Genomic DNA, 27,629 nt, shown 5'->3' on the forward strand with positions numbered 1-27,629 from the left:
GGCAAGTGAGACCAGAAGAGCTGGGCAAACATTTTGTTTTTATATTGTGTAAATTTGTTTCTATATTACTTTCATACATTTGTTTTGTATTTATTTAATTTATTTATGTATTTATTTAAAGACAGGGTCTTGCTCTGTCACCCAGGCTGGAGTGCAGTGGCACAATCATAGCTCACTGTAACCTCAGACTCCTGGGCTCAAGTGATCCTCCCATGTCAGTCTCCCAAGTAGCTGTGACTACAGGTATGTGTGATCATGCCTGGCTAATTTTAAAATTTTTTAAAATAAAGACAGGGTCTTATTATGTTGCCTAGGCTGGCCTCAAACTCCTAGCCTCAGGCAATCCTCCCACCTCTGCCTCCCTAAGTGCTGGGATTATAGGCATGAGCCACCATATCTGGCCTCTTTCATACATTTTAAATTACAAAAAATGTAAAAATCACATTTTGCAACTGAGTTACTTTGCCATCATAATCCTAAAATAATAAGCCTAAAACTGTTATTTTCATAAATAGTTTGGTTTGACCCATCTCTATATTCATTTCTTTGCCCATAAAACAATGCTTCTCAAACCAAGTTGGCAGGTTACCTTGGTAATCCATAGGCTGGAATGAAGCATCAGACAACTAAGACCTAAGAACAGTAACTTTTCTCAAGTCACAGAAATACTTGAATTAATGAGACAATTCTCTCTAAATATTCTCTCAGTCATGGCACCTGCTATACTTTTACTGGCAAATGATGAAACTAACAATATGCAAATTAGAAATAACATCAATTAATAAGCTTTTTAGGGTTACTTCTACAGCTTTTTTAATAGATGTGTATGCTTAGAGTAAATTTATATTATACAAATCCAATAAAGTCATCTCTACTAGTAAAATTGTTTCTCATTTGTAAGACAGATTATCATGTGTCTGGAAAATCAAACATGGTAGCACTAAGCTCTGAACAAATTTGAAAATCATTGCTCTAAATTTGCCTCCTGAGCCGCTGCAGGAAAATTATAATATAGATTTTTTGAGCAAACACTTATTTTAACTATCCTTTTAAAAATATTTCATGACTCTAGACATTTAAAGAAAGCAAGTATCTGAAACAGTCTATTACTAGAAATAAGCTGACATTCACTGAGCATGTACTATAGGACAGGGACAGTGCCAAGCATTTTACCTGTATGTTATTGTAAATCCTTGCAATAATTCTGTGAAGTAGGTATTATTCTTACTCTGTTTCCTTCTGATCAAAAAACTGAAGCATGAAGAAGTTAATTTGCTCAAAGTCACATAGCCAATCAACAGGTAGAGCAACTAAAAAGTAGGTGGCACATATACCTGTGGAGGTCGAGTGGTAAGGGATCATTACATACAGAATAAAATTCTGATGGTGTGATAAAGTGGAAAGAGTACTGGACTGGGCACAAGCTGACTTAAATGTGGATTCCAGTTCCCTAAATTACTGGTTTTGAGGCTCAAGAATAAAACTTAACCTATCCAGCTTCAGCTGCCTGCTCTATAATAAGACAATGCTAGAGTGATTCTAATGTAATTCTGAACTCTAAATACATTGCTAAATATATATTTTAGCACTGATAAGGTGGCCAGAGCAAGAGAATGAAAATAAAGGCTGGATCAACTGACCCAGGAGCGTTTTCTAAGAGAACCCAGAGAGGTTCTTAATTTTTTTTAAAAAAACAACTGATTCATCAAGGTGCCCATTAGAAATCAGAGTCCCAAGCTGCTTCACAGGCCTGCTGAATTAGAAACCACAGAGGGAGGATCTAGCATTCCACATTTTTAACAACTCCATAAGTGACACATACTGAGAACTACTGGTCTAACAACTACACTGATTTTTCCTACCAACTGATTTAGGCATTAGAGAGAACAGATTTCAACGTAAAGGATATATTCTACCCCTCATGTTTCTGAAATTATTAATTCTTTCAAATTGCTTAATAAAAATTCAAGAGATTTCTTAAGATACAATCACTATACAGTGCACCTAAAGTACTTATTTTAATACTTTTTAATATATTCAGAGTTGTACATTCATGATCACAATTAATTTTAGAACATTTTCATCATCCCAAAAGAAACCCCATACCCATTAGCAGTCATTCCCCATTTTTCTCCAACCCTACTCCCTCCCCTCAGCCCTAGGCAACCACTAATCTACTTTCTAATTCTATAGATTTACCTGTTCTGGGCATGTCATATAATGGAATCATATAATACGTAGTCTTTTGTGAATGGCTTCTACAACTTAGCATGCTGAAACACCTATCAGTACTTTGTATCTTTTTATTGTCAAATAATATTCTACTGTATGGATACATCACATTTTATTCATCCATTCATCAGTTGATACTCAGTTGTTCCTAAATTGCCTAATTTTAATTTTTTTTAAAGTAGATTAGGTTAAAAAAAACTGCATTAGGATTTTTCCAGGTAAATATATCAGTGTAATCTATTCACTATAGTAAATCTTATTGCAGTATAAAAATGTACTACTTACAATTAATAGTAGCTTTCACATGTTACTTACTGATATTAAATAGGCTGCCAAAATATAAATATGATTATCATTACATGTTTAAATAGTAGGGGTTTACATTTTTTAAACCAAATATTGTTTCTTTCAAAACTAGTTGCTAAATTCTGGTTCTGCCACCAAAGGTTATAACTTCTGTACTGGAAAATTACTGACTTCACTTTCCAGTTCACAATTGCACTCCTTGTCTCACTTAAAAAAAAAAAAACCTCCATGGACTTGCTCCAGTCTACTTCACAGACCTTATTTCTTTCTACTCCCTTTCTTACATTGCTAGTGGTGACCTACTAATTGTCCTACGGGCAAATATGTCAGCTTCTATTAAAAACTCTGGAAAACTACACAGATTTTCCTAAATCTTTTTTTTAACTTCAGGGTGTTTTTTTTTATTAAGCCTTTAATTTAAAACCTTACCCCTCCTTCAATTTTAATTTCTTTTCCCACTTTTCTAGTCAGAAGTTTTCTTCCAATAATTAACAAGTCTCAAGGCACAAACATCTTTCCCACTTGGATTCTGTGTGGTCAGAGACATGTCTGTTTTGGTCACTCTTGTATTCTCAGAACCTAGGAGAGGTCATAGGTAGTTATTTATATAGATATATATACAGATAGAAAGAATTTTTAGATACAGCTTAAAGGTAATTTGCATAACAGCTGACATCTATTGAGCTTCTATGTACAAGGTCCTGTGCACATATTATTTATTAATGTGAATTATTTCTCATACAATACTAATAAATAGGTATTATGCATATTAACACCTCTCTCCCCAATTTCAGAGATGAAGAAACTAAGATTAAGTAAAGTAACTAGAGACCAGTTAAGCAGCAGATCAAACCCAGGCCTTCCTCCACAGCCCATGAACTTGACCATATAAAGCACCATTCATACAAACCAAAAGGCAACAGAGCTAAAGACAGAAAAAGCAAGTGAAGAAGGAGATCTTGACCCTGGACCACCACCCAGGTACCAAGGGAGGCGGTCTGAAGGCCGCCCACCCTGCCAGGGTGTCCAGTGGAAAAAGCAGGCATACTCTTTCTATGACCTTTCCTCAAACACACAAGTATCAACAGGAAAGAAAAGGCACAAAAATTGCCAGGATACATAAAATGTTTTCCCTCAGTAGCAGGTGCTCTTAGGTAGAACTAGCCTGTTCTGAGTGGTTTACATTTCATCATTTCTAAAAAAATCTGTGCCGAGCTGAAAAAACAAACAAAAAAGCCCAACCTGAGAAGAACTGGGGCAAGGACAGATGCTAGCTAACGTTCAACTGCCAGTTCCTTCTGGTTCTAATTCAATGACAGCCACTGCTTCATTACTCATTCTATGTCAAAACAGGGTAGCAGGGAACAAATGTTTTTAAGGATTAATTTATTCTTTGCTACAGCATAGTTTAATGTAACAATGATATCCACTGTCTGTTCATAAAAACTTTATTTTTATAAAACAAATTTATATTGATAACAGAAGTTTGCAAATTTTAAAGGCTTTAATACATAATAAATATATTTTCAGAACTAGCTGGGATACAAGGATATTTTAATCTTGTCTCTTCTAGTAACATTTTTCCTATGCAGTAACTGAAAAGCCATCCTAAAATGCAACTCCTAAGTTCTTTTTTTTTTTTTGAGATGGGAGTTTCATTCTTGTCGCCCCGGCTAGAATGCCCCCGGCACAGTCTCAGCTCACTGCAACCTCTGCCTCCGGAGTTCAAGTGAATTTCCTGCCTCAGCCTCCCAAGTATCTGAGATTACAAGTATGCACCACCACACCCAGTTAATTTTTTTTTTTTTTTTTTTTTTGTATTTTCAGTAAAGACGGGGTTTCACTATGTTGGCCAGGCTGGTCTTAAACTCCTGACCTCAGGTGATCTGCCTGCCTCAGCCTCTCAAAGTGCTGGGATTACAGGTACAAGCCACCACACCTGCCCGCATCTCCTAGTTTCTGAATGAGTTGTGTCCCTAAGTTCCCTTTCAATGCAATCTGAAAACTATAGATTAATTTTTCCCATAGGAAAATTTTTCCAGCCTAAAGAAGAAAGCTCAAAGGGGAAAAAAAGAGAGAAAGTTGTAAGATATTCCATTATTAGGCCACCACTGACTATTTAAATTGAAAACAGAGTATAAAAGAGTCCCTGAGCCTATTGTCCACCTTATAACCTCTGAGCCCCAAGCAGCAGAAGGGCAGCATCAGCACTGTGGAGGCCTCAAGGGCTAAATGTGAAGAGCAGCAGTGAGAAGACACAGGCATGAAGACCCCTAGGAACCCACTCTCAAATTGGGGCAGGAGAGCTACAGGCTCCTGGGCAGGAAGAGAGGCACCTTTTCTTGAGTCCAGGACTTCCCACATGCATATGTTACTGTGCATGGTTTATAAAATGGATTATGTAACTGTCACTATTTCTTTGGCCTTAACACAAATTCACTGAGGTAGTACTTAGCCAAAATAATATCTATAAAGAATATACAGTCATTTATTATCATTTTATCTTCACTATTTTTACAGATGAGAAAGCCTCTGACCTCCAAAGCACACATTCTAGAAAAGGGAGAGAGGCAATAAACAAGATTAATAAACAAATTACAGTACTAAATGCTATAGAAGAAAATAACATGTAAAGTACAGAAGTGGCTGTGGTGGTAGTGTGCAGTTTTAAATAGGACAGTTAGTTTAATGTAGCCTTCACATCAGAGGGTTACACAGGAGCAGAATGGAAGGAGGTGAGAGGCTAAGTATATGACTATCGGGAAATAGAGTTTCAGGCGGAAGGAACTGCCAGTGCAATGGCCCTAAGAAGGGAGTGTGCCTGGAGTGTTACGAAAACAGCAAGGCAGCCAGTGTGTCTGAAGGAAATGATGAGAGAGAGAGCATGAAATGAGAAGTAATGGAGTACCAGGTCACACAGGGCCTTACTGACCACTGTAAGGGCTGTGACTTTTACACTGAAGAGAGGGAGCCACTGCAGGTTAGTAGAGGAGTGACACATGACATGATATGACATGACAAAAATGTCTCTGGCTCCTGACTCAGAATAGGCTCTAGAGGAAGAAGGGCAGGAGGAAGGAGTGCTGATGAGAAATGGGCAGTTTCCAGCTACAGTTTCACAGCAAAATCAAAAGCATTTGCTAATACATTGTTAGGTATTAAGAATTAAAGGCAAACTCCAAGGTTTCTGTCTTGGTCAGATAGAGAAAACATCAAGAATAGGTTTAGGGGGGAAAATCAGGAATTAACTTTAACTTTGAGATATTCCATTGATATCCTGGTGGACCAGTATGTTAGTAGTCAATTTCAGAGGAACGATATAATTCAGGGGAGATATTGAGTTGTAAGTCATCAGCACAGAGATGAGATTTAAAATAATGAAACCAGATGAGATCACTGTCCTGGATTTGCGAGTCTGAGTCTCAAGAAGAAAAAAAGAGTTCACCGGGATTTTCTTTTTTCTGAGATAATAAAGAAATTGTCAGTATTTTACTTAGCTGAAGACTCATTTGAAGGGCTTTTAAAGTGTATGATAATATTAATATCTGTTAAACTAATCAAACATAATCACATTTTAGACAGTTATAATCACAGTTTTCATTTCATCTTTCAAAAGCAAGATTCTTTTCGTGTGTTTGTGCATCAAAGAAATCAGAAGACATACAAATGTGAGTTTACAGATCATCAAATCCAATCCCTTTGTTTTATAAAAAGGAAGTGAAGGAAGGTGAAGGTGAAGAGAGGCTAAGCAACCTGTTTGAATTCACACAGCTCATCCACGGTAAACTACAGCCCTGGTCTGCAGACTCCCCATCCACTGTGTCACTACTGGCCTTTCAGGTTAACGAGTTCCAGGTAATCTTCTCGCAAAGCCTGTCTCCATCTTAATATAACTGATCATCATTCAATATCAACACAATGGCAATAACTGCAGAGTTAGGAAGACGGTGAAGCATCTGAAAAAGCTCCTTAGGTGACTGAGACAACTACCCACCTCCACCCTCATGTGTACCATGTCCAAGGAAAAGAAAGGATAGTTGCCACTTAGTGACAATATAAAGAGCTGTGGAGTATTAACTTCTTTCTTCTAAGCCTAATCCAGTGGGTTTTTTTTCCTTTCTTTTTTAGAGACAGAATCTCACTATCTTGCCCAGGATGGCCTTGAACTCCTGGCCTCAAACAATTCTTCCACCTCAGTCTCCCCAGTGGCTGGGACTAGAAGCGCATGCCACCACACCCACCTAAGTGGTTTTACTGTCTAATGCAGGCGTCCCCAAACTTTCTACACAGGGAGCCAGTTCACTATCCCTCAGACCATTGGAGGGCTGCCACATACTGTGCTCCTCTCACTGACCACCAATGAAAGAGGGGCCCCTTCCTGAAGTGCGGCGGGGGGCCAGATAAATGGCCTCAGGGGGCCGTATGCGGCCCACGTGCCATAGTTTGGGGACATCTGGTAATGTTACTGTTAGGCTTTCTGGTCCCTATTTGTTGCAGGTTACTATTCTTGTTACAAAATAAAAATAAAAGCTTTTAGCTTTGTACTATGGTTTTAAATTGGTTTAAACTATGGTTACAAAACCCTCACCAGACTTGATGCCTAATTATTGCTTAAGAGAAGCTTAAAATATAAATAAAAAATATAACCTATTAAGTGTCTTTACTCAAAAATTTAAGACCATACAAATAGGAGAATTACTAACATTATCACTTAACTATCAATAAAGAACAATGTATTAAAGAATTTAAATAGCAGAACAATTTACTTGATAACACAGAATACATTTACTAAGAATTAGTTTCCTTGCCAATATGAAATAATAATTTTTAAACATTTCATGTTCTATAAAGCACTTTACAAATAAAGGTTGTTGTTATTAAAAGATGAGACTGTTAAAGATCACCATTTAATGATCCACGCTGAAGACCAGGAAATATTTCATGCATTCGCCTATTTATTTGAAAGAATATTTACTAAATTCCTGCTACTGCACAGGGCTGGGAAAGACAACAGAAACAAGACATAGATCCTCTCCTGAAGGATTTTATGGTTTAGTAGGAGATACACTTAAGAAAGCATGCAATTACAATAAAGCAGAATAAGTTTTTCCCTAGGAATTGGCATAAAATGCTACCTATGAAGCACATTAGAAGGACGACTAATATCGTCTGGGAGACGATCCAAGAAGAAAAAATAAGCCTAGGCTTTAACAAACGTGTATTAGCTAGGCAAAGCAAAAAATGTGTTACAGGCAAAAGGAACAGTACTGCAAATACCTAAAACTTAAAGAGAATATGAAGCTTTCAAAGCTTTAAATATGGATCAATAACACGAAAGTAAAGACTGGGAGATCAAAGGGATGAACCGGAGATATGTGTGATCAAACTAACTATATTAAATTAATAAATAAACAGCCTATTAAGCAATGGGAGATCAGTTAAATAATAATGTTCATACAATAGAATATTAAGCAGTCATTAAAAATGATGTTGAAATATATTTGATAGCATGGGAAATTTTCGTTAAAACAAGTATTCATTGAGCATCTCTTATTACACTAAGCTAGGTAGGTGAAAAATTAAGTTACAAACCACTATGTTCACAGGTGATATAATTCTTAGGAAAACCACACACATGTCTATAAGAAAAAAAGATTTAAGAATATAAAATGCTAACAATAGCTATTATTGTTGGGGAATGGGGTTGCAAGTGATTTTTCTTTTGCTTTTGCTTATCTTTATTTTTTAACCTTTCCCTCTTATTATAAAAACTACTATGGTTGAACCCTGAACAACACGGGTCTCTACTGCATGGGTCCACTTATACACGTGTTTTGTTTTCAATAAACACTACACTGACTGTTCTGCCTGTCTCTCCTGCCTCCCCTTCTACCTCCTCTACCTCTTCAGCCACTGACACCCCTGAGCAAAAAAGACCAGTCCCTCTTCTTCCTCAGACTATCCAACATGAAGATGAGGATGAAGACCATGATGATGATCAATCTCCACTTAATGAATAGCAAATATATACACACACAGTATATATATTTGAGATGGAGTCTTGCTCTGTCACTCAGACTGGAGTGTAGTGGCATGATCTCAGTTCACTGCAACCTCTGCCTTCTGGGTTTAAGTGATTCTCCTGCCTCAGGCTCCTGAGTAAATGGGTCCTGCCTCAGCCTCCCAAGAAGCTGGGATTACAGGTGCCCGTTACCATGCCCGGCTAATTTTTGTATTTTTAGTAGAGACAAGGTTTCACCATATTTGCCAGGCTGGTCTTGAACTCCTGACCTTGTGATCCGCCCACCTCAGTCTCCCAAAGTGCTGGGATTACAGGCATAAGCCACCGTGCCTGGCTGAGTTTCTTTTTTTTTTCCTCTAGCTTACTTTAAAATACAGGTCCAGGTGTGGTGGCTCACACCTGCAATCCCAGCACTTTGGGAGGCTGATGAGGGATATCTGCTTGAGCCCAGGAATTCAAGACCTGTCTGGGCAAAAGAGTGAGACCCTGTCTCTACCAACACAAAACAAAGAAACGAAAATTCGCTGGGCAGGGTGGTGGGTACCTATAGTCCCAGCTACTTGGGAAGTTGAGGTGGGCAGCTCATCTGAGCCCAGGAAGTCGAGGCTGCAGTGAGGTATGATTGCACCACTGTACTCCATCCAGCCTGGGCAACAGAGCCAGACCCTGTCAACAATAATAATAATAATACAGGATATAAAACATATAAAATATGTGTTAACTGTTTATGTTACCAGTAAGGCTTCCAATCAAAACTTAAGTTTGAGGGAGTCAAATGTTATACTCAGATTTTTGACTGCACAGGAGGGTCAGCGATGCTAACCCCGTGTTGTTCAGGGTCAACTGTATAAACAATCCTAAGGAGATTACAGAACTTTTGATAGGACCAAGTGCTATTAAAAGAAAACTGTAAGTGCAGCTTGTCTACCACAAGCTGTGGCAAGTGGCAGACATCTAAAGTTGTATCTGTGTTTTTTAAACAATTATCCAACTAACACTTATTGAGTACCTATTTTGATTTCAGGCACCAAAATATAGATACAAAAATAAATGAGGCATAGTTCTGGCCCTCAAAGGGCTCACAGCCAAGTGGAATAGACAAATACACACAAGTATAAAGTGTGTGGTGAGGTAAATGTTAAGGGAGATATCACAAAGTTCTATGGAAGCACTAAGGACAGAGATCTCCAGCATTTCAGAAGCTGCTATTTAATACACAGGTATCTAGGTGTATTTAGAGAGTCACATTTATCCCACATCACCTTGACCTATTTGCCACAAGAAAAAAAAAACGGGGGAGAGGGGATTGGAAGAGACACTACACCAATTATACAAACTAGATTTACAATGCAGTATTGATATACTAAACCTGCTCTACAAGGAGCCTATTGTAGGAATGACACAATGACCAGACCAAGTAACACATTATCTGATGGTCTAGTCCTGTTCTTTAGCACTCTGGGTTGTCAAGGGCAGATCTACCATCAAGTCTGACTGTGTATGAATGGAGTTTTCAAGTAAAGTGAAATAGCTAGAAAAGAGGAAGCCATATATATCACTCCATCTTTTAGTGAAAGAAAACAAAAATGAAGGGCAAAATAAAGGCCAAGAAAGAAGGCGAGTCTGCTCATTTCATTTGTCAAATAAATCAAAACAATTAACTTCCCCCTCTACTTTCTTCTTAATAACTTCACCAACTCTTCCAACACTTGCTTTAATTTCCTACCCTTATTTTGCCTTTGTCATTTCATAGACATTTAATTTTCTTTTTCACCACCCTAGTTCCAACTTTCTTTTAAATATAATAGTAGCAATCAAATGCAAAATATCAATCTGGTAACTTTGAGCAGTTTAACCTCTATTATAAAGAAAATTAGGAAAAAATAAAGTTGAAAGGGGAATAAGAAACATTTTGACACTGTAGGCCACAAAAGTAATTGTAATTACCCATGCAAGAGTGTCACTGTTAAATTTCCTTCAAAAAAGAAATCTGTGGCTCATAAAATTCCATATATTACAATGATTATGACATTGGACCTAATTTTTTAAAATACTGTTTTGTTCACATATGGTTAATCCTAATATTTAAAATGAATGTCTATGTTATATGTCAATTATAAATAAAATTATTTTTTCAGAAATGACTGTCAACTCATAAAATACACAGTTGGGAAATCTGACATTGCAATTTACCTTAATTCATTACATGTTCCTCAAGAAATCATTGTAGACAGAACTCAATACCACAGCTGTAGCCCTGCACTGTCCTGCTAACCTCCTTCCTGTTTCCTCTTCCTCCTTAACAATGAACAAACCACTCAAAAGCCTGCTCCAATCACACTGTCCTACTACTTTGATTCTAACCAATCACATCTCTTCATAAATGCCTTCTTCTCTTCCTGTGCTCTTTTATAACCTAAGCATACTTTCATTACCTTACCTCAAAACCTCTATTCATGGTTTTATTTTTGCAACTTCCCTCTATAGTGTCTCTACACACACACACACACACACACACACACACACACACACACACACACACACGGGGGAGGGGCAGCAAGGGGTGGGAGAGACAGCGAGAGAGACAGACAGACAGTGGGAGAAAGAGAATCACTCTGAATAATCCATTAATAGCTTATTTATAACCTCCAAAGTTGAAAGTGATCCCCTATTCCGGCCAGCCAACTTTTCTGGGCCTGTGGAGTGCAACACGCATGAAGGAGAGCTGAGGGGCTCCAGAGCACATGCACAGGGAAGGGAATCTTGGTGGGAGAGGGGCATTCCTTTAATCCCTATGGGCAGGCATCAAAGAGGTGACCAAACAGGTACAAGCCAGAACACCTTTCCTGTGCCTAACTCATACCAGCAACTATTTTAACTCTGTCCCTGGGCCTGGCACTTTTGAACGTTTGCCAATGAATGGTTTCATCTCGGGGTCCCAGAATAGGTCAACTGCTTCAAAGAATGTTTAGAAGAAGAAATAATTTGCTGCATAGTAATTACTTTTTGAGAATTAAATACTAACAGCCTCAACTGCTGATTTCTCTTGTACTAAGAGTGTTCAAAAAGCAAAGTAGATATGGTCTCTACTGTTTTTTTAGAGCTGCCCAACTGCCTAAAATAGCTGCTTAATTTCTTTGCTCTACTTTCTGGCACATAATTAAACATGCAGGCTGAAGGAAGAAAAGAAGAGTGGAATCAAATGGCACAGATGCCCACATGATCGCATAGCTGGATGTGTAGGCCCCTGGACTGCCCCAGCTCACCCCCATCCACTCATGTCTAGATATGGGACTGAGGAAAACTGCAGCAAAGGTGTGGGTGAGCAGACAGCTGGGACTGCATTGGCCAGGGACGCATGTGCAGAGGCGGCAGAGTTCACATACTTGAGATTTTTATACAAGAGAGTAGCTTGAGTCTCCAACTAGAGGCCACATTATCTTTGACATTTCAAATTTTTGAGATGTATGATGTAAGAAAACTAAGAAATATCTATATCATTTACTCCTAACATTTTTTATACTTATTTGATATAATTACATCTTCCTAAATATACACACTTATTTTTAAACTAAATTAGAAATGTAAAATGATTATAAAATATCTCAAATCTAAAATTCTTTTTGAATTATGCCAGAAAAAAATGATTCTTTCAAGAACACTCCCTAAATTCCTGGTTCTTTATTAAAACAGTATTTTGAATTCTGCCTAAGATTTCCTTTAGAGGTCACATAAAAGGCTAAATTACATTTTAATGACTATAGAGTAGAAAACTATGCTTCTGTAACAACTGGCTTTCTAGCAGTATCTGTCCTAACATGTTTTTTTTTTTGTTTGTTCGTTTGTTTGTTTGTTTTTGAGACAGAGTTTCGCTCTTATTACCCAGGCTGGAGTGCAATGGTGCGATCTCGGCTCACGGCAACCTCCGCCTCCTGGGTTCAGGCAATTCTCCTGCCTCAGCCTCCTGAGTAGCTGGGATTACAGGCACGCACCACCATGCCCAGCTAATTTTTTTTTTTTTTTTTGTATTTTTAGTAGAGATAGGGTTTCACTATGTTGACCAGGATGGTCTTGATCTCTTGACCTCGTGATCCACCTGCCTCGGCCTCCCAAAGTGCTGGGATTACAGGCTTGAGCCACCGCGCCCGGCCCCTAACATGTTTTTAACATATGCCACTGCTTACACTAGGTGGTGGTGGTTGTTTTTTCCTAATAACAATGAAACTTCATCAGGCCAAATTAACTACCAATTTAAGAAAAGGTTAAATATTATCAATAAAACCTATTAAATAACTTCCTTGGGCTATTCTTGAGACTTTTCTAACAGGTCCTTAGCTTTGATATCCTTTAAAACTTACAGAAAAGTCTCAGGAATTAAAATAACTGCAAAGGCAAGGATATCAACTGGCTCAGTGGGAAAGCACGCAGTCCTGATAGTCACTTGCAATCACCTACAATCTCAAGAGGAAGTGGCTGCTGGATGAAGTGTACACTAAGGGCCAGAAGGCGAAAAGACAGAAAGAACCTGAGTATTTGATAAGATTGTCGAGTTGCTAATAAAGCCAACTCTGAAGCCCATCCCTCTGGAGTTCTAGCTTCTAAGCCAATTTTCTTGTCACCTTAAGTTTTTTGGTATTTTTTGTTTTAATATAATTTTAAACTTAGAGAAAAGCCTCAAAAATATACAGAAATTATCAAGAATTCCTGTATATCCTTTATACAGATTTAATCAGTAGTAACATTCTACTCCATTTACTTTATTGACATTCTCTCACACATACACACAATCTTTTGAAACCAGGAGACAGTAAGTTACAAACATTATGCTCATCTCTTCTCCAAATACTTAAAAATAAGGACATGTCTTAGATGACCACAATTATAAAAATCAGGAAATTTAACATCTAATCCACAGTCTATATTCAAATGTCAACTGTCCCCCCAAATACACTCATTGTACTAGTCTTCCTAACCCAGGCTGCTCATCCATTGCATTTGTCATCTTGTCTCTTCAGTTTTGTTTGTTTGTTTTTTTTTTTTTTTGAGACAGGGTCTTATTCTGTCAGCCAGGCTGGAGTACAATGGCACAACCATAGCTAACTGCAACCTTGAACTCCCAGGCTCAAGTGATTCTCCCACCTCAGCCTCCTGAATAGCTAGGACTACAGGTATGCCCCACTACATCTGTCTAATTAAAAACATTTTTTTCTTGTAGATATGTCATCTCTATGTTGCCTAGGCTGTTCTCAAACTCCTATCCTCAAGTGATCTCCCACCTTGACCTCTCAAAGTGCTGGGATTATAGGTGCGGGCCACCACATCCCTCTTTAGTCGCCTTTAATCCAAAACAGTTCAGCCTTTTGTCTTTCATTACAATGACACTGGAAGAATACAGGCCAGGTACATGGTTCCTCAGGTATTTGGTCTGTCTCATGTTTCTGCAGGTTATACACACCTGGCAGAGATACCTGAGGAGAGATACCTGCCCCTTTCAGTGAGTCAGGAGGCACACGGTATTGTTTTTCCTAATACTGGTGATGTCAACTTTGATCACTGTGGCAGATAGACTCTAAGATGCCCCTGTCATTCCCACCTCCTGGTATTCATGCCCTGTGTGACTCCTCCCCTTGAGTCTAGGTGGGACCTGTGAAATGCTTCTAACCGACAGAATACAGCAAAGATAATGGGATGTTCACTATTACAAATACATGATTATATTGTATAAGACATAGCTTTCATCTTGCTGGAGTCTCCTCTCCTTTGTTGGCTGTGAGGGAGCAAGTGGCCATGCTGGGAACCCACATGGCAAAGGAACTGCAGATAGATAGCCCCTAGGGGCTAAGGGCATCCTCCAGCCATCAGCCAGCAAAAAAAAAAAAATGAAGCATCCGTTGTTACATCACAAGGAATGTGGCCGCAAGCATGTGAGCAGGAAGTGAGTCCTTCACGGATGAAGCCTCCAGATGTTGCAGCCCCGGCCGACACCTGAATTAGAATCTTAGGAGACTGAACAGACCCAGCTAAGCCAGGCCAGGCTCCTGACTCACAGAAACTGTGAGATAATAAATCTGTGGCTGTTTTAAGCTTCTAAATGTGTGGTAATATTGTTACACAGCAATACAAAACTAATTCAGTCACTTAAGGTGGTTCTCCTAGATTACTCTGTATACTATTTTTGCCTTTGAAATCAAGTTATTTAATGGTGAACTCTTTTGAAACTGTTAATATCATGGTCCTCATCAGGCCTTCATTGATTAGTTTTAATAATTACTGATTATTTTTATCTAAGTCAGCTATTACTATGATGACTGAAAAACATTCCACCCATCATCACTCCTGTATTTGTGAGTTGGCACTGAAGGAAGAACTTTCCTTTCTCTCCATTTATTCATGTATTTAAAGAGGCTTGTGGATTTTATTATTTTATCAGTTTTATTCAGTAACTAATTTAATCCATTATCATTCTTTTTTCTCTGAGGTAGGGTCCACTCTGTCACTCAGGCTGGGGTACAGTGGCATCGTTTCAGTTCACTGCAGCCTCCACCTCCTAGATTCAAAAGTGTTCCTCCTACTTCAGCCTCCTGAGTAGCAAGGTCCACAGGTGTACGCAAGCACACCCAACTAATTTTTGTGTTTTTGTAGAGGTGCGGTCCCACTATATTGCCCAGGCTGGTCTTGAAGTTCTGGGTTCAGGCAATCCTCCTGCCTGGCCTCCCAAAGAGCTGAAGTTACAGGTGTGAGCCACTGTGCCCGGCCCATCATCCTTAGTTATTGTGATGCTCAAATATTTCCAGATTTGGCCAGTGAGCAGTCATGCAAGCTCACTCCTGAGACCTTGTAACCTATCCCATGACTTTTAAAAACAGTTTTATTGGCTGGGCCCAGTGGGTCCTGCCTATAATCCCAGCACTTTGGGAGGCTAAAGTAGGTGATCAATTAAGGCTCGAGACCAGCCTACCCAACATAGCAAAACCTTATCTCTACTAAAAAAATACAAAAATTAGTCAGGCATGGTGGCAGGTGCCTGTAATCCAAGCCACTTGCGAGGCTGAGGCAGGAGAATCACTTGAACCCGGGAGGTGGAGGTTGTGGTGAGCTGAGATAGCACTACTGTACTCCAGCCTAGGAAATAAAGTAAGACTCAGTTTACAAAAACAAAAACAACAACAACAAAAAAAACTGCTTATTGAGGTATAATTTACTTAACCCTAAAATCCACTAATTCAAAATGTACAATTATTTAATGATTTTCAGTGAATTTATAAAAGTATTTAACCATCACCATCATATAATTTTAGAATTTGAACTTATCATTCCAGAAATAAAATTCATGCCCATTTGCAGTCACTCCCCTTCTGACTCTCAGCTCCATGAAATCACTTATGTACTTTGTCTCTACAATTTTCTCTTTATTCTAGACCTTCATATAAATGAAATCATATAACATGGCCTTTGTCTCTGATTTTTTCATAATGCCTGTTTTTGAGGTTTATCAATGTGGCTGTATAAGTACTTTGTTCCTTTTTATTACAGATGGTAGGTACTACATGGCATGGCTGTACCAACTCATCATGCTTTGAATTCTTCCTTATACCTGGTACAAGAAGATGATTTGGCCTCATCTTGTCTTTTCCCTGGCCCAGCCCTGGAATCAGCTACTTCTCTGGGAAGCCCTGGTTACTGGTAATGGGAAAAGCTATTTAGAAACCAAGACCTGGGACTGGTGCTGTGGCTCACGCCTGTAATCCCAACACTCTGGGAGCCCAAGGTGGGCAGATCACCTAAGGTCAGGAGTTTGAGATCAGCCTGGCTAACATAGTGAAACCTCGCTTCTAAAAACACATACACAAAAAATAGCCTGGTGTGGTGGCACATGCCTGTAATCCCAGCTACTTGGGAGGCTGAGGCAGGAGAATCACTTGAACCTGGGAGGTGGAGGTTGCAGTGAGCTGAGATCTGCCATTGCACTCCAGTTTGAACAACAAGAGCAAAACTCTGTCTCAAAAAAAAAAACAAGATCTGGGTGGCTAGGTGTGCTCACTGTTAGAGGGATGCCACTGCTCCAAGGTCCTTTCACAGTGTATGTACATATCTGCCCCTGTGCACATATAAATATTTATATAAATACACAGACACAGATACACGTACACATAAAGGGCTGAGTTACTTTTTGTTGCTTGTAGCTGAAAGCAACCTGACAGCAACATCAGAGATCAGATAAAAATCCCTTCCTTTCTCTATTTAGGAAGGAAATGGTAGTAAAAAACAGATCAGTACAGATCAGTTCTAGTTTCATTATGCTTCATAACTCTGAAACATAAACTCAAAAGGTTTCACTTGAGCCTTTTGGCACAAGAAATCTTTTCCAAGCAATGATCCCAAATGCTTGATGTTCATTTTTAATTTTTATTCTATTAATTCATATACTGGCTTAGTGAGTAGCCAGCAAGAAGAGGCTGCTCAGTCCCAGGGTGCTGTGAGTTCACCCTCTGAAACTGTCATCACACACTAAACATAATCCAGAAAACGACAGTTTTTTGTTTCTTGTTTTTTGTTTTTGAGATGGAGTCTCTGTCACCCAGGCTGGAGTGCAATGGTGCCATCTCAGCTCACTGCAACCTCCCCCTCCCAAGTTCAAGCAATTCTCCTGCCTCAGCCTCCCAAGTAGCTGGGACTACAGCTGCGCACCACTACACCCAGCTAATTTTTGTATTTTTAGCAGAGACGGGGTTTCACCGTGTTAGCCAGGATGGTCTTGATCTCCTGACATGGTGATCTGCACGCCTTGGCCTTCCAAAGTGCTGGGATTACAGGCATCAGCCACCACTGTGCCCCGCTAACAGATAAAAATTTTAAGTGTTTTTTAGATACAGCCACTTTAAAGAAATCAATATCTCTGTGGCCCAGAAACAGAACAGAAAAATGCTGCAGTACAATAAAAGGGCTGAAGCCATAGTCTTCCTGTCTGTGTATCCAGAAGTAGCCAGGAAGTAGGAACCCAGATATAGGAGACATGGAATCAGGTCTACTGTTTAAGGCTAGGCAAACCTTTCCCCTACTGTGAAACAAGGCTGATGAAAGTTGTGAAAGCTGTGCAGTTTGTAGAAAGCAACACTGCCTGCTCAGGAATTGAATCTCTATCTCTAGTATCACTGTAGGATGAATACTCCAATCTACCCATAAGAACGGTCAATGCCCTAGTTACGCATGAAGTCCTTCTACGAAAATCAAGTGAAGAACCCACTGATTTGTAGGTAAACATTTTAGTATACAGCTGCTGCTTATGATGGCGTTACATCTCGATAAGCTCACTAAAAATACCATAGGGTGAAAATGCACCTAATACACATAACCTACAAAACATCATAGCTTAGCCTAGTCTACCTTCTTAAGGTTCAGAACACTTAAGTTAGCCCGCAGTTGAGCAAAATCATCTAACACAAAGCTATTTTATGATAAAGTGTTGATTGAATATTTTGTCTAATTTGTTGAATACAACATGGTTGTATGGGTACTCAAAAGTATAGTTTCTACTAAATGTGTTACGATTTCTGCACCATCATAAAGTTAAAAAATCTTAACTTGAACCATCTGTAACTGTGTGTTTGCTTTTCTGGGGAAATTTGATATTTTGAAATATATATTTGGTCTTTGCCCCATCTCCTGGCATACAACTTGGAATCCTTGAAATGTCCAAAGTGATGGGTGTCTTTTTTATACTAATGATTGAAGGCTGGTCACCCCTCGGTAGCTTTAGGAAGGGGCTGGTCACTGGAAAGACGAAGGCATAATTAGAGGACTGAGACTTTTAGCCCCAACCCCAACCTCCAAGGAGGGGAGAGAGGCTGATGGCTGAGTTGATCACCAGTAACCAATGATTTATTCAGTCATTCTGACATAATGAAGCTTCAGTAAAAAGCAAAGGAACTGGGTTCGGGGAGCTTCCAGAGCGCTGAACACATGAGGACTCCTGGAGGGTGGTGAGCCTGTAGGGGGCATGGGAGCTTCGCTTTCCTTCCCACGTGCCTTTCCTATGCATCTCTTCATCTCCCCATCTGTACCCTTTGTAGTACCCTTTATAATAAACCAGTAAACCTAAGTGTTTCCCTGAGTTGAGAGCCACTATAGCAAATCAGAGGATGGGGTAGGGGGAACCCTAATTTAGAGCAGAAGGGTCAGAAGTATAAGTGAAAACCCGTTACTTGAGATTGGTGCTCAAAGTGGGGGTCAGCCGTGTGAGGCTGAGCTCTCTCACCCTGTGGGGTCTAGAGAGAGCATCAGAATGGGACTGAATTAGAGGACATGCAGCTGGTGTCCGCTAAAGAATCTACCAGAGAACAGGCTGCTGGTGGGGAGAAATCCCCACACACTTCTTGGTGACCAGAACTCACAAAAGTATTCTGTTTTGAGAGAGTAAAAGTATAGTAAAGGAGAAAAAAACTGTTTTTTTCCAGAGGAAAGTTCCATATTTTTCATCAATTTTTCAGTGAGGTCTGTGATCCACAAACAGCAAAGGCCCATTGCCCTAATATATGTCTGAGTTGACATGATGGCCTCTGGAGTTTGCCTCACTGTGTTTAGCTCTGTCATTTATTTCTTCAAATATCTGCATGACCACTATGTGCAAGACACTGTTTGTGAGCATTAGAAACACAGCAGAAAAAAAAAACACTAAGTCTCACTTAGTGAGGGAAGGGAAGGACCAGAGTGAATGTTTTTGGACATAAATCAGATCACATCCTATCACTCTGTCAAAACTCTCTAGTGGGTGCACAGTTAAGTTCCATAACAGCATTATTCACAATGGCCAACAAGTTGAAGCAACCAGTTGTCCACCAAACAGATGAATGGATAAACAGAATGTGATGTTTATATACAACAAAGTATGACCCAGCCTTAAAAAAGAAAGAAGCTCTAACATGTTACAGCATGATTGAACCTTGAAGACATTATGCTAAGTGAAATAAGCAGTCACAAGAGGACAGATACTGGTGATTCCACTTCTATGAGTAACTAGTCAAATTCATAGAGACAGAAAGGAGAATGATGCCTGTCGAGGGGAAAAGGAAAAGCAGAGATGTTATGTAATGAGTGGAGTTTCAGTTTTGCAAAATCAGAAGGTTCTGGAGATATGTTTCACAACAATATAAATTAGTTAACACTACTGAACTATAAACTTAAATGACTAAGATAATGATTTCTTATCATTATTTTAAAATAAAGAAATTTTTGTCACCTTACTTATTTGCTAGCAAATTCTAGGAGGACAAAACTACCAAGCAGTCCAGCAATAAGAGAAAATCTCAAAAATGTGGTTTTAAAAAAATTACCATGTACCCCAAAACCTAAAATGCAATAAAATATATATATTTTTTAAAATTACCATATGCATTATTGATTATTGAAATGAGACCCATATGTAGTAACACAGTCATATTATCTGCTACTTGAATTACCTGTAGGTACAAAGGAATTAAATACGTAATGGTACACAAATAAATACGAATATTTGTATTAACATACTACTAGCTGCTATAATAAACTTCTCCACAGGTTTCCAAATTCACTCAGATGAGAGCTTACTGTAGCCAACAGGGCCCTACACGACCTAGCTCCCCATTGCCTGACCTCGTTTACTGCCACCTCCCCTAGCCACGTTGGCCTCCTTCATGTTCTTGGACCCCCAGGCCTCCTCCCACTGCAGGGCCTTTGCACTTGCTTCTTTTTCTGGCTGGCTTACTCCCTCGTATCACTCAGATCTCTGCTCAAATGTCACCTCAAATGAGAGGCCTTCAGTTTTTAAACAAAATCAAAAAATGGAATTGAATTGGACCCTCTCCCCTCTGTCCACCCCACCACCTGCCCAGTTATACTCTCTCCCTTGCCCTCCTTTTACTTCATAGCTCTTAATACCATACAGTATTTTATATACATTTGCTTATATATTATCTGTAACTACTAGAATATAAAGTATATGCAAGCAGAGTCATTTTTATTTATTGACATAACCCCTAGTGCCTAAAACAACTCTCCGGCACATTAGGTTCTCTCTTTGTACAAAAGAAGGAAAAGAATAAAGAAAGAAGAAAAAAGAGAGGTAAAGAGGATAGGGGAAGAAGAGAAAAGAAACAAAAAAAAAAAAAAAAAGGAAAAGGAGAAGGTGTCTAATAACTCAGTGTTACTCTCCTGGTCTAACTTGTTTCTAAGGCTGCCCACTTTCCTAAAACCAGTAAATTATTTTCTCTCTTTAATTACCTGGGGATTTTTTTGTTTTTTTGAAACAGGGTCTCACTCTGTCGCCCAGGATGGAGTGCAGTAACATGATCTTGGCTCACTGCAATCTCTACCTCCCAGGTTCAAGTGATTATTCTGCCTCAGCCTCCCAAGTAGCTGGGATTACAAGCATGCACCATCAAGCCTAGCTAATTTTCTTATTTTTGGTAGAGACAGGCTTTCGCCATGTTGGCCAGGCTGGTCTCCAACTCCTGGTTTCAAGTGATCCACTTGCCTCAGCCTCCCAATGTGCTGGGATTACAGGCGTGAGCCATTGCACCCAGCCAGATTTTTAAATTTACAATATTAATGTTCCCTTTTATTAGTATTACACACATAATTAAAAAGCTGAATTACTCTCACACCTGCTGAACAATGGAATAAAAGATAATTTTGTTAAGGACATACAACTTGCTTTACTTAGCTCAAGGTAAACAAATTTCAGAAAATATTTCAATTATCAAGGAAGTCACCTGATACAAGAATAGCACTGAATTTGACAGCTTCATTACTAGGCTTGTTTAACTGACTCATGGACTGTTTTACACAAGAGTAAATTTCCTGGTTTCTAATTACTTGAGGAACTTGTGACAATCACAAGGTCCTGTTTTTTTGAAAATGCATTATGCTAAGTCACCAATATTCATAGAAAGGCTTTAAAAGCAATAGTTCATTTTTTTAGAAGGACCTGAAACTGCTAAATTTCCCTCACATTTTACATGGTTTTTCTTTTGAGTGGCCTTCAGTAGATACTTTCCATCTCAATTCTATTTTTATTTTCTCTTCTAGCTAAAAATTCTTGAGATCCCTAAAGGGACTTAATGTTATAGGAATCAACAAAACCATAGTTCTTGAGTTGCTGCCAGGCTCCTAAGGCAGTGAGCTTAGTTCTTTGCCTCCCTTGCCCTTCATGAAGCCTTAAAGTCATGGGACTGGGTGTGGGTGTTGACAACAGAATGGAACAGATAGCTACACAGTCATTCATGACTAATAAGAAAGCTAAATGTATGTCTCCATCTTTAGGGTTTTCTACTTCACAGCACTACACACGCACACGCACACGCACACACACACACGCACACACACATACACACACTTTTTTTTTTTTTTAATGTGAGCCAAATATTGAGTTCTTCATTTCTTGCTTTTGAAGTACTCTTCGATGACATCCTTGGCCTGAGACTCCCTGCCATAGTCCTTAACTACTATACAACTGCAAACAACCACTTTATGGGGCTTTCCCTCTCCGTCAATTTTACAAAGGCCGACCCGTTCCCCTAGTTTCTTGTTGTCATCAATCTTAATTAGGTTGATTTGGTGTTCAGCACAAAGGGCCTCCATCAACTTGACATACACACGCTCATCACAGTTGTATGCAAGCACACAAAGATGGGCTTGGCACTTGTCTAAGGCTTTGGCAGCTTCTCGAATTCCACGTGCTAGGCCATCGTGGATGAGGGCAGTCTTCAGCACCTCTTGTAAAGCAGTATTAACATCCATTACACCTCCAGCAGCAATGCTGAAACACGACACTACATCGGATCCATCAGTTCAAAGCCTCATACCGCATAAGGCCTTGGACTCAGCGAAGACTGAGTCAGCCATGGCTGTGGGTTACGGGTGAAGCCAAATCTTGAACGCACCCAAGCCTCCACCTCCGCATGACTTGGCGACGGCAGGGAAAGAGCTTGTTTTCTTATTATAAAAGCAAATCACATTCATTATAAATCTCAGAAAATACAAGCAATCTAAAAGAACATTAAAAAATTTATCTGAGAATGTTCATAACACAAAGAAATGTATTTATAACACAAATAAATGCATTTGTAACACAAAGAAATGTGTTGAAGTGATGGCTACTCCCATACCCTGATGTGATTATTGCACACTGCATGCCTGTATCAAAATATCTCACACACTCCATACATATATCTACCTACTAAGTACCCAGAAAATTATTTTTTAATTTATCTTAGGCAATCACTATGAACTAATGCAATCACTTACTTTAGTTCTTCAGATCATATTCTTTGCATTTTTACCTACTATTTTATAGTCTGTTTTATACTACAATGAACCACCATTCCACATACTCAATTCCATTCTATCCATTTGTTTCTAATAAGTAAAGTCTTCTGTTGCACAACATTTAGGTAGATTCCACCTTTCCTCTTATAAACAGTGCTGCAAACAAGTATCTTCTTGCTTCGTTTTCCCACATATTCTTAGTTATTTTCTTTGGAAAAGCTCCCAGAAGTAAAATTACTAGATTAAACCCATGCTCTTAGATGTGTGGTATGTGTTACCCAATTGCTCTCTAAAAAGTTAACTCCAATCTCTACTCCAGCCTTTGCATATGAAAATACAGGTATTATCCTCTGGTAACTTAAGTTCCTTTGTAAGAAAGCTTTACATTTAGGTGATGGCAATAATAATAACAACAGTATCTGCCATTCCAGGAACTCTTGTTCTATCTATTCTCTAATCCTTACAACAACCCAAGGAACAGGTGCTAATAGTCTCCGTTTACAAAGAAACTGAGGTTCCATAAGGTAAAGAGTTACAAAGAAGCAAAACTGAGGATTACTAACAGAACTCTGAAGCAGCAGTCCTCAATCTTTTTGGCACCAGGGATGGGTTTCACAGGAGACAATTTTTCCACAACTGGAGGTGGGGTGTAGGTGATGAAACTGTCCCACTTCAAATCATCAGACATTAGATTCTCATAAGAAGCACGGAGCCTGGATCCCTTGCATGCACAGTGCACAACAGGTTCACACTTCTATGAGAATCTAATGCCACCGTTGATCTGACAGAAGGCAGAGCTCAGTTGGTAATGCTCTCTCAACCGCCACTAACCTTCCTAACAGGCCACAGACTTGTACTGGTCTGTGGCCCAGGGATTGCAGACCCCTGCTCTAAAATACCCAAACGGTACACAATATTTTAAGGAAAACAGAGTCTGCTCTAAAGTGTGTGGTGTGCTAGAGAGTTCATATCAAGGACTATCAAGAGTCAAGCTGTCCAATATTCAGGCTTCTCACAAGCTGGTTGAGGAAACCTCTGACAGCCTGAAACTGGCAAGGTGGGAGTACTTATACCACAGAAATTCGTGTCTGAGACGTTTTTGAGAGCCAGTTTACCAGTACACTGCTGTGTGGATAAACCATACACGGGTTAAATCTAACTCTTCACTGACTCCCCACCTGCATTTGTATAGCTGAATGTGGCTAGACTAAAACACAGAAGACCATACTGACTGATCCTACTGTAAATTCATGACCCTGAATGTCATGGGTCATGACATAATGTGTGAGTAACTAATGCTATCCCCAAAACCAGCATTTCCTTGGTACACTTGCCACTCACCACTCACCACTGTCCTAGGTGACTATAACTTCTCTTCTTCCCTCCTGAAACCTGACACTTCTCTCATCCTCATTCTCAATGACCTTGCTTTCCATTTCACTGAGAAAACTGAAGTAACAGGAATCTTTTGACACACATACTGCCTTCCCTCCTGCCACTCTAAGTGGACTACCCTCACCCTGTGCAAAGCCGAGTCCCCATTCCTTCACTTACACTCCATATCATATCCCCTCTCACTGAAGCAATGATTACTCTCCAGCAATTCTCTACTCTCCATTCTGCATCAATAATTTTCCCTTCTAAAGTGGGTCGTTACTGGTGCAACAAACAAATATGTTATTTCCATCAATTAAAAAAAAACAACTCTCTGGGGTCCCACTTTCCTCTCCAGCTACCCTCAAATTTCCTGCTCCCTGGGTTAGCCAGCCTCCATGACGGCCTCCCTAATGGCCTCCCTAATGGCCTCCACTCTCTTGGTATTCAGGTTCTTATGCAGTCCCCTCCCACACTGTGTTCATGTGATCAACAGAATAGAGCAGAAGTATCGAAATTTAACTTCCCTAAGTGCTAGCTTCTATGTATCTTGGATCACCCTCTGAAAGAAGCTGGCTGCCTTGTTAGGAGGATACTTAAAGCACTCTTATGGAGAATAAGCCTGTGTAAGTGTATGAGAAACTGAGACCTCTTGTCAACAGCCGGATGAAGTAAGCCATCTCAGAAGCGAGTCTTCCAGCCCAGGTGAAGCCTTCAGATGACTGCAGCCCTGGCGAACATATTGACTAAAACTTCACAAAACACTGAGCCAGAATTACCCAGCTAAGCCACTCCTGAATTCCTGACACACAGAAACTGAAATAGTAAATCTTTGCTGTTTTAAGTCACTGTAAGTTTTAATTTGTTTTTGTTTCATTTTGGAAGACAGGTTTTGCTCTGTTGCCCAGGCTAGAGTGCAATGGCTCAAGTGAGTCCCAGGCTCAAGTGATTGTTCCCACCTCAGCCCCTGGAGTAGCTGAGACTATAGGTGTGCACCACCACACTCAGCTAAATTTTTTTTTGTATTTTAGTAGACGTGAGGTCTGGCCAGACTGGTCTCAAACTCCTGAGCTCAAGTGATCCGCCTGCTTTGGCCTCCTCCTGGGATTACAGGCATGAGCCACCATGCCCGGCTTAATGTTATGTAGTAATAGATATCTAACGTACCCACCTTTAAAGAAAAATGCCTCAGTAACTTTTCTTTATTCACTGTCTGTTGATTGCTCTCCTTTCTCTTTGAAACTCACTCCAGTAGGGCTTTTGCTGTCACACTACCCAGCAACCTGCTTGTCAATAATCACTATGTTGTCAAACTCAATAATCGTCTTAGTTTTCCTCTTACTTGATCTATCAAGCAAGATTTCACACGATTGATCACTTCTGCCTCCATGAAACACTTTACTTGGCTTCCTGGAGAAAACACAGAAAACTATACGGACTGATCTTGCCTGAAATTCATTTACATTCATGAGCCCTGTGGGTTTCCTTCTCGTTTGTGATCACTCCTTCTTAGGCTTCTTTGCTGATTCCTCTATCTTGCCATCCTCTTAATGCTGGAGTGCCCCATGGCTCAGCCCTTTGCCCTTTCTTCTTTTCTATCTACCCTCATTCCTTTGGTGATTTCAACTAGTTTCATATTTATATGGTCGTACACGGCCCTTAAGGCCCTACACATCCTTACTAATCAAACTGTTGTCCCAGGATCAGTAACTTCAGTATCACCTAAGGGTTTGTTATCTTTGACCCAACTCAAGATCTACCAAATCAGAATCAAAATTTAACAAGATCTCTAGGAAATTTGTATGCACATTAAAGTTTGGGAAGCACTTCTTTTGTGATCTGCTACCCCATTTCTACATTTCCTAACTCACCTGCCACTAACTGAGCTGACCTGTTCACCACTGCAGGAGCATGGCAGGTGCATGCCCACCTCCAGGCCGGCCAATACTTATCCCTCTGTCTGAAATGCTCTTCCCCAGGTATCTTAATACTGGTTGCCTTAACTCCTTCAAGACCTTGTTAATCTATAACCACTTTGGGAGTTGTACTCCGACCGCCTTGTTAAAAATTGCAAACCCACCACCATCACCACCACCATTATGCTCCCCATCACAGGGCTCTATTTTACTTTCCATAGCATTCAGCACCTTTTAATGTAAGTTCACTTATTTATCCTACCTACTGTGTTTCCCTCCACTATATTACAAACACGTGAGGGCTGAGATTTTTATCTGTTGTGTTCACTGATGTGTCCTACATCCTAGCTGAGAGCCTAGAAACAGCATGTGCACAATAAACTTTTGGTTTTTAAAGTCTTGTCTTTAATTGCTTCTTCAAGGACTTAGTAACCAAGACTCTAAGGTGCCACTAAAATCTACTTTCTTCATTAGCAGAGTTATTCTCATAAATCTTTCTCCCTGTGTCTACCTGGAATCTACTTCACGTTTGTGAGAATATTCATCTACTCTGACTACCCTTCAACCAGACCCCTGAACATACTGCTCCAGACTCCCCACTAAGTCTCATAATTTTTTTAAGACAATTCAAGACCAAAACTTCTTCTCTTGTCCCTCCAAACTTCTCATTTCTTTAATAGTTCTATTTCTCCTCCTCCCTATTCTTTTAGCCAAATATAGCTGTAGAACACTTGACATGTGGCTAGCCCAAACTGAGAAGTGCAGAAGCACAAAATACACACCAGATTTGAAAGTCTTATTAAGAAAAAAAGAACATAAAATAGTTCATTAATAATTTTCATATCTGGCTTGGCATGGTGGATCACACCTGTAATCCCAGCACTTTGGAAGGCCAAGGCGGGAGGATCACTTAAGGTCAGGAGTTTGAGACCAGCCTGGCCAACATGGTGAAAGGCCGTCTCTACTGAAAATACAAAAATTAGCTGGGTGAGGTGGCACACACCTGCAATCCCAGCTACACGAGCAGGATAACTGCTTAAACCCAGAAGGTGGAAGTTACAGTGAGCCAAGATTGCACCACTGCACTCCAGCCTGGGCAACAAACTGAGACTCTGTCTCAAGAAAAACACAATAATAATTTTCATATCTGTTACATTTGATGTGATAGTGGCTTAGGTATATAAGGTTAGATAAAATATATTACGAGGCCAAGCACGGTGGCTCACAACCCTATAATCCCAACACTTTGGGAGGCCAAGATGGGAGGAATGCTTGAGGCCAAGAGTTCAAGACCAGCCAGGGCAACAAAGCAAGACCCTAAATACAAAAAATCAACAAATTAGCAGGGTGTGTGTAGCACATGCCTGTAGACCCAGCTAGTTGGGAGGCTGAGGCAGGAGGACTGCTTGATTTCAGAAGGTGGAGACTGCAGTGAGCTATGATCATACTATTGCGCTCTAGCCTAAGCAACAAAGTGA

At 39.7% G+C, this 27,629-nt stretch overlaps 2 protein-coding genes across 4 annotated transcripts in view; both read right to left on the reverse strand.

Annotated features, from left to right (window-relative positions):
• Window positions 1-27,629, reverse strand: part of SPIRE1 (spire type actin nucleation factor 1) — a 218,219-nt gene that overhangs the window by 151,616 nt on the left and 38,974 nt on the right. The window lies entirely within an intron of this gene.
• Window positions 13,570-25,910, reverse strand: LOC104650856 (small ribosomal subunit protein eS12-like). Its single transcript, XM_074384307.1, has 3 exons — window positions 25,839-25,910; window positions 23,425-23,582; window positions 13,570-22,385 (listed from the first exon to the last, which is right to left on the reverse strand). Exons 1-3 carry the CDS (start codon window positions 25,908-25,910, stop codon window positions 21,968-21,970), a joined length of 648 nt encoding a protein of 215 aa, XP_074240408.1. The 3' UTR covers window positions 13,570-21,967.

This window comes from Saimiri boliviensis, chromosome 13 (genome assembly GCF_048565385.1).
Source record: "Saimiri boliviensis isolate mSaiBol1 chromosome 13, mSaiBol1.pri, whole genome shotgun sequence".
NCBI lineage: Eukaryota > Metazoa > Chordata > Mammalia > Primates > Cebidae > Saimiri > Saimiri boliviensis.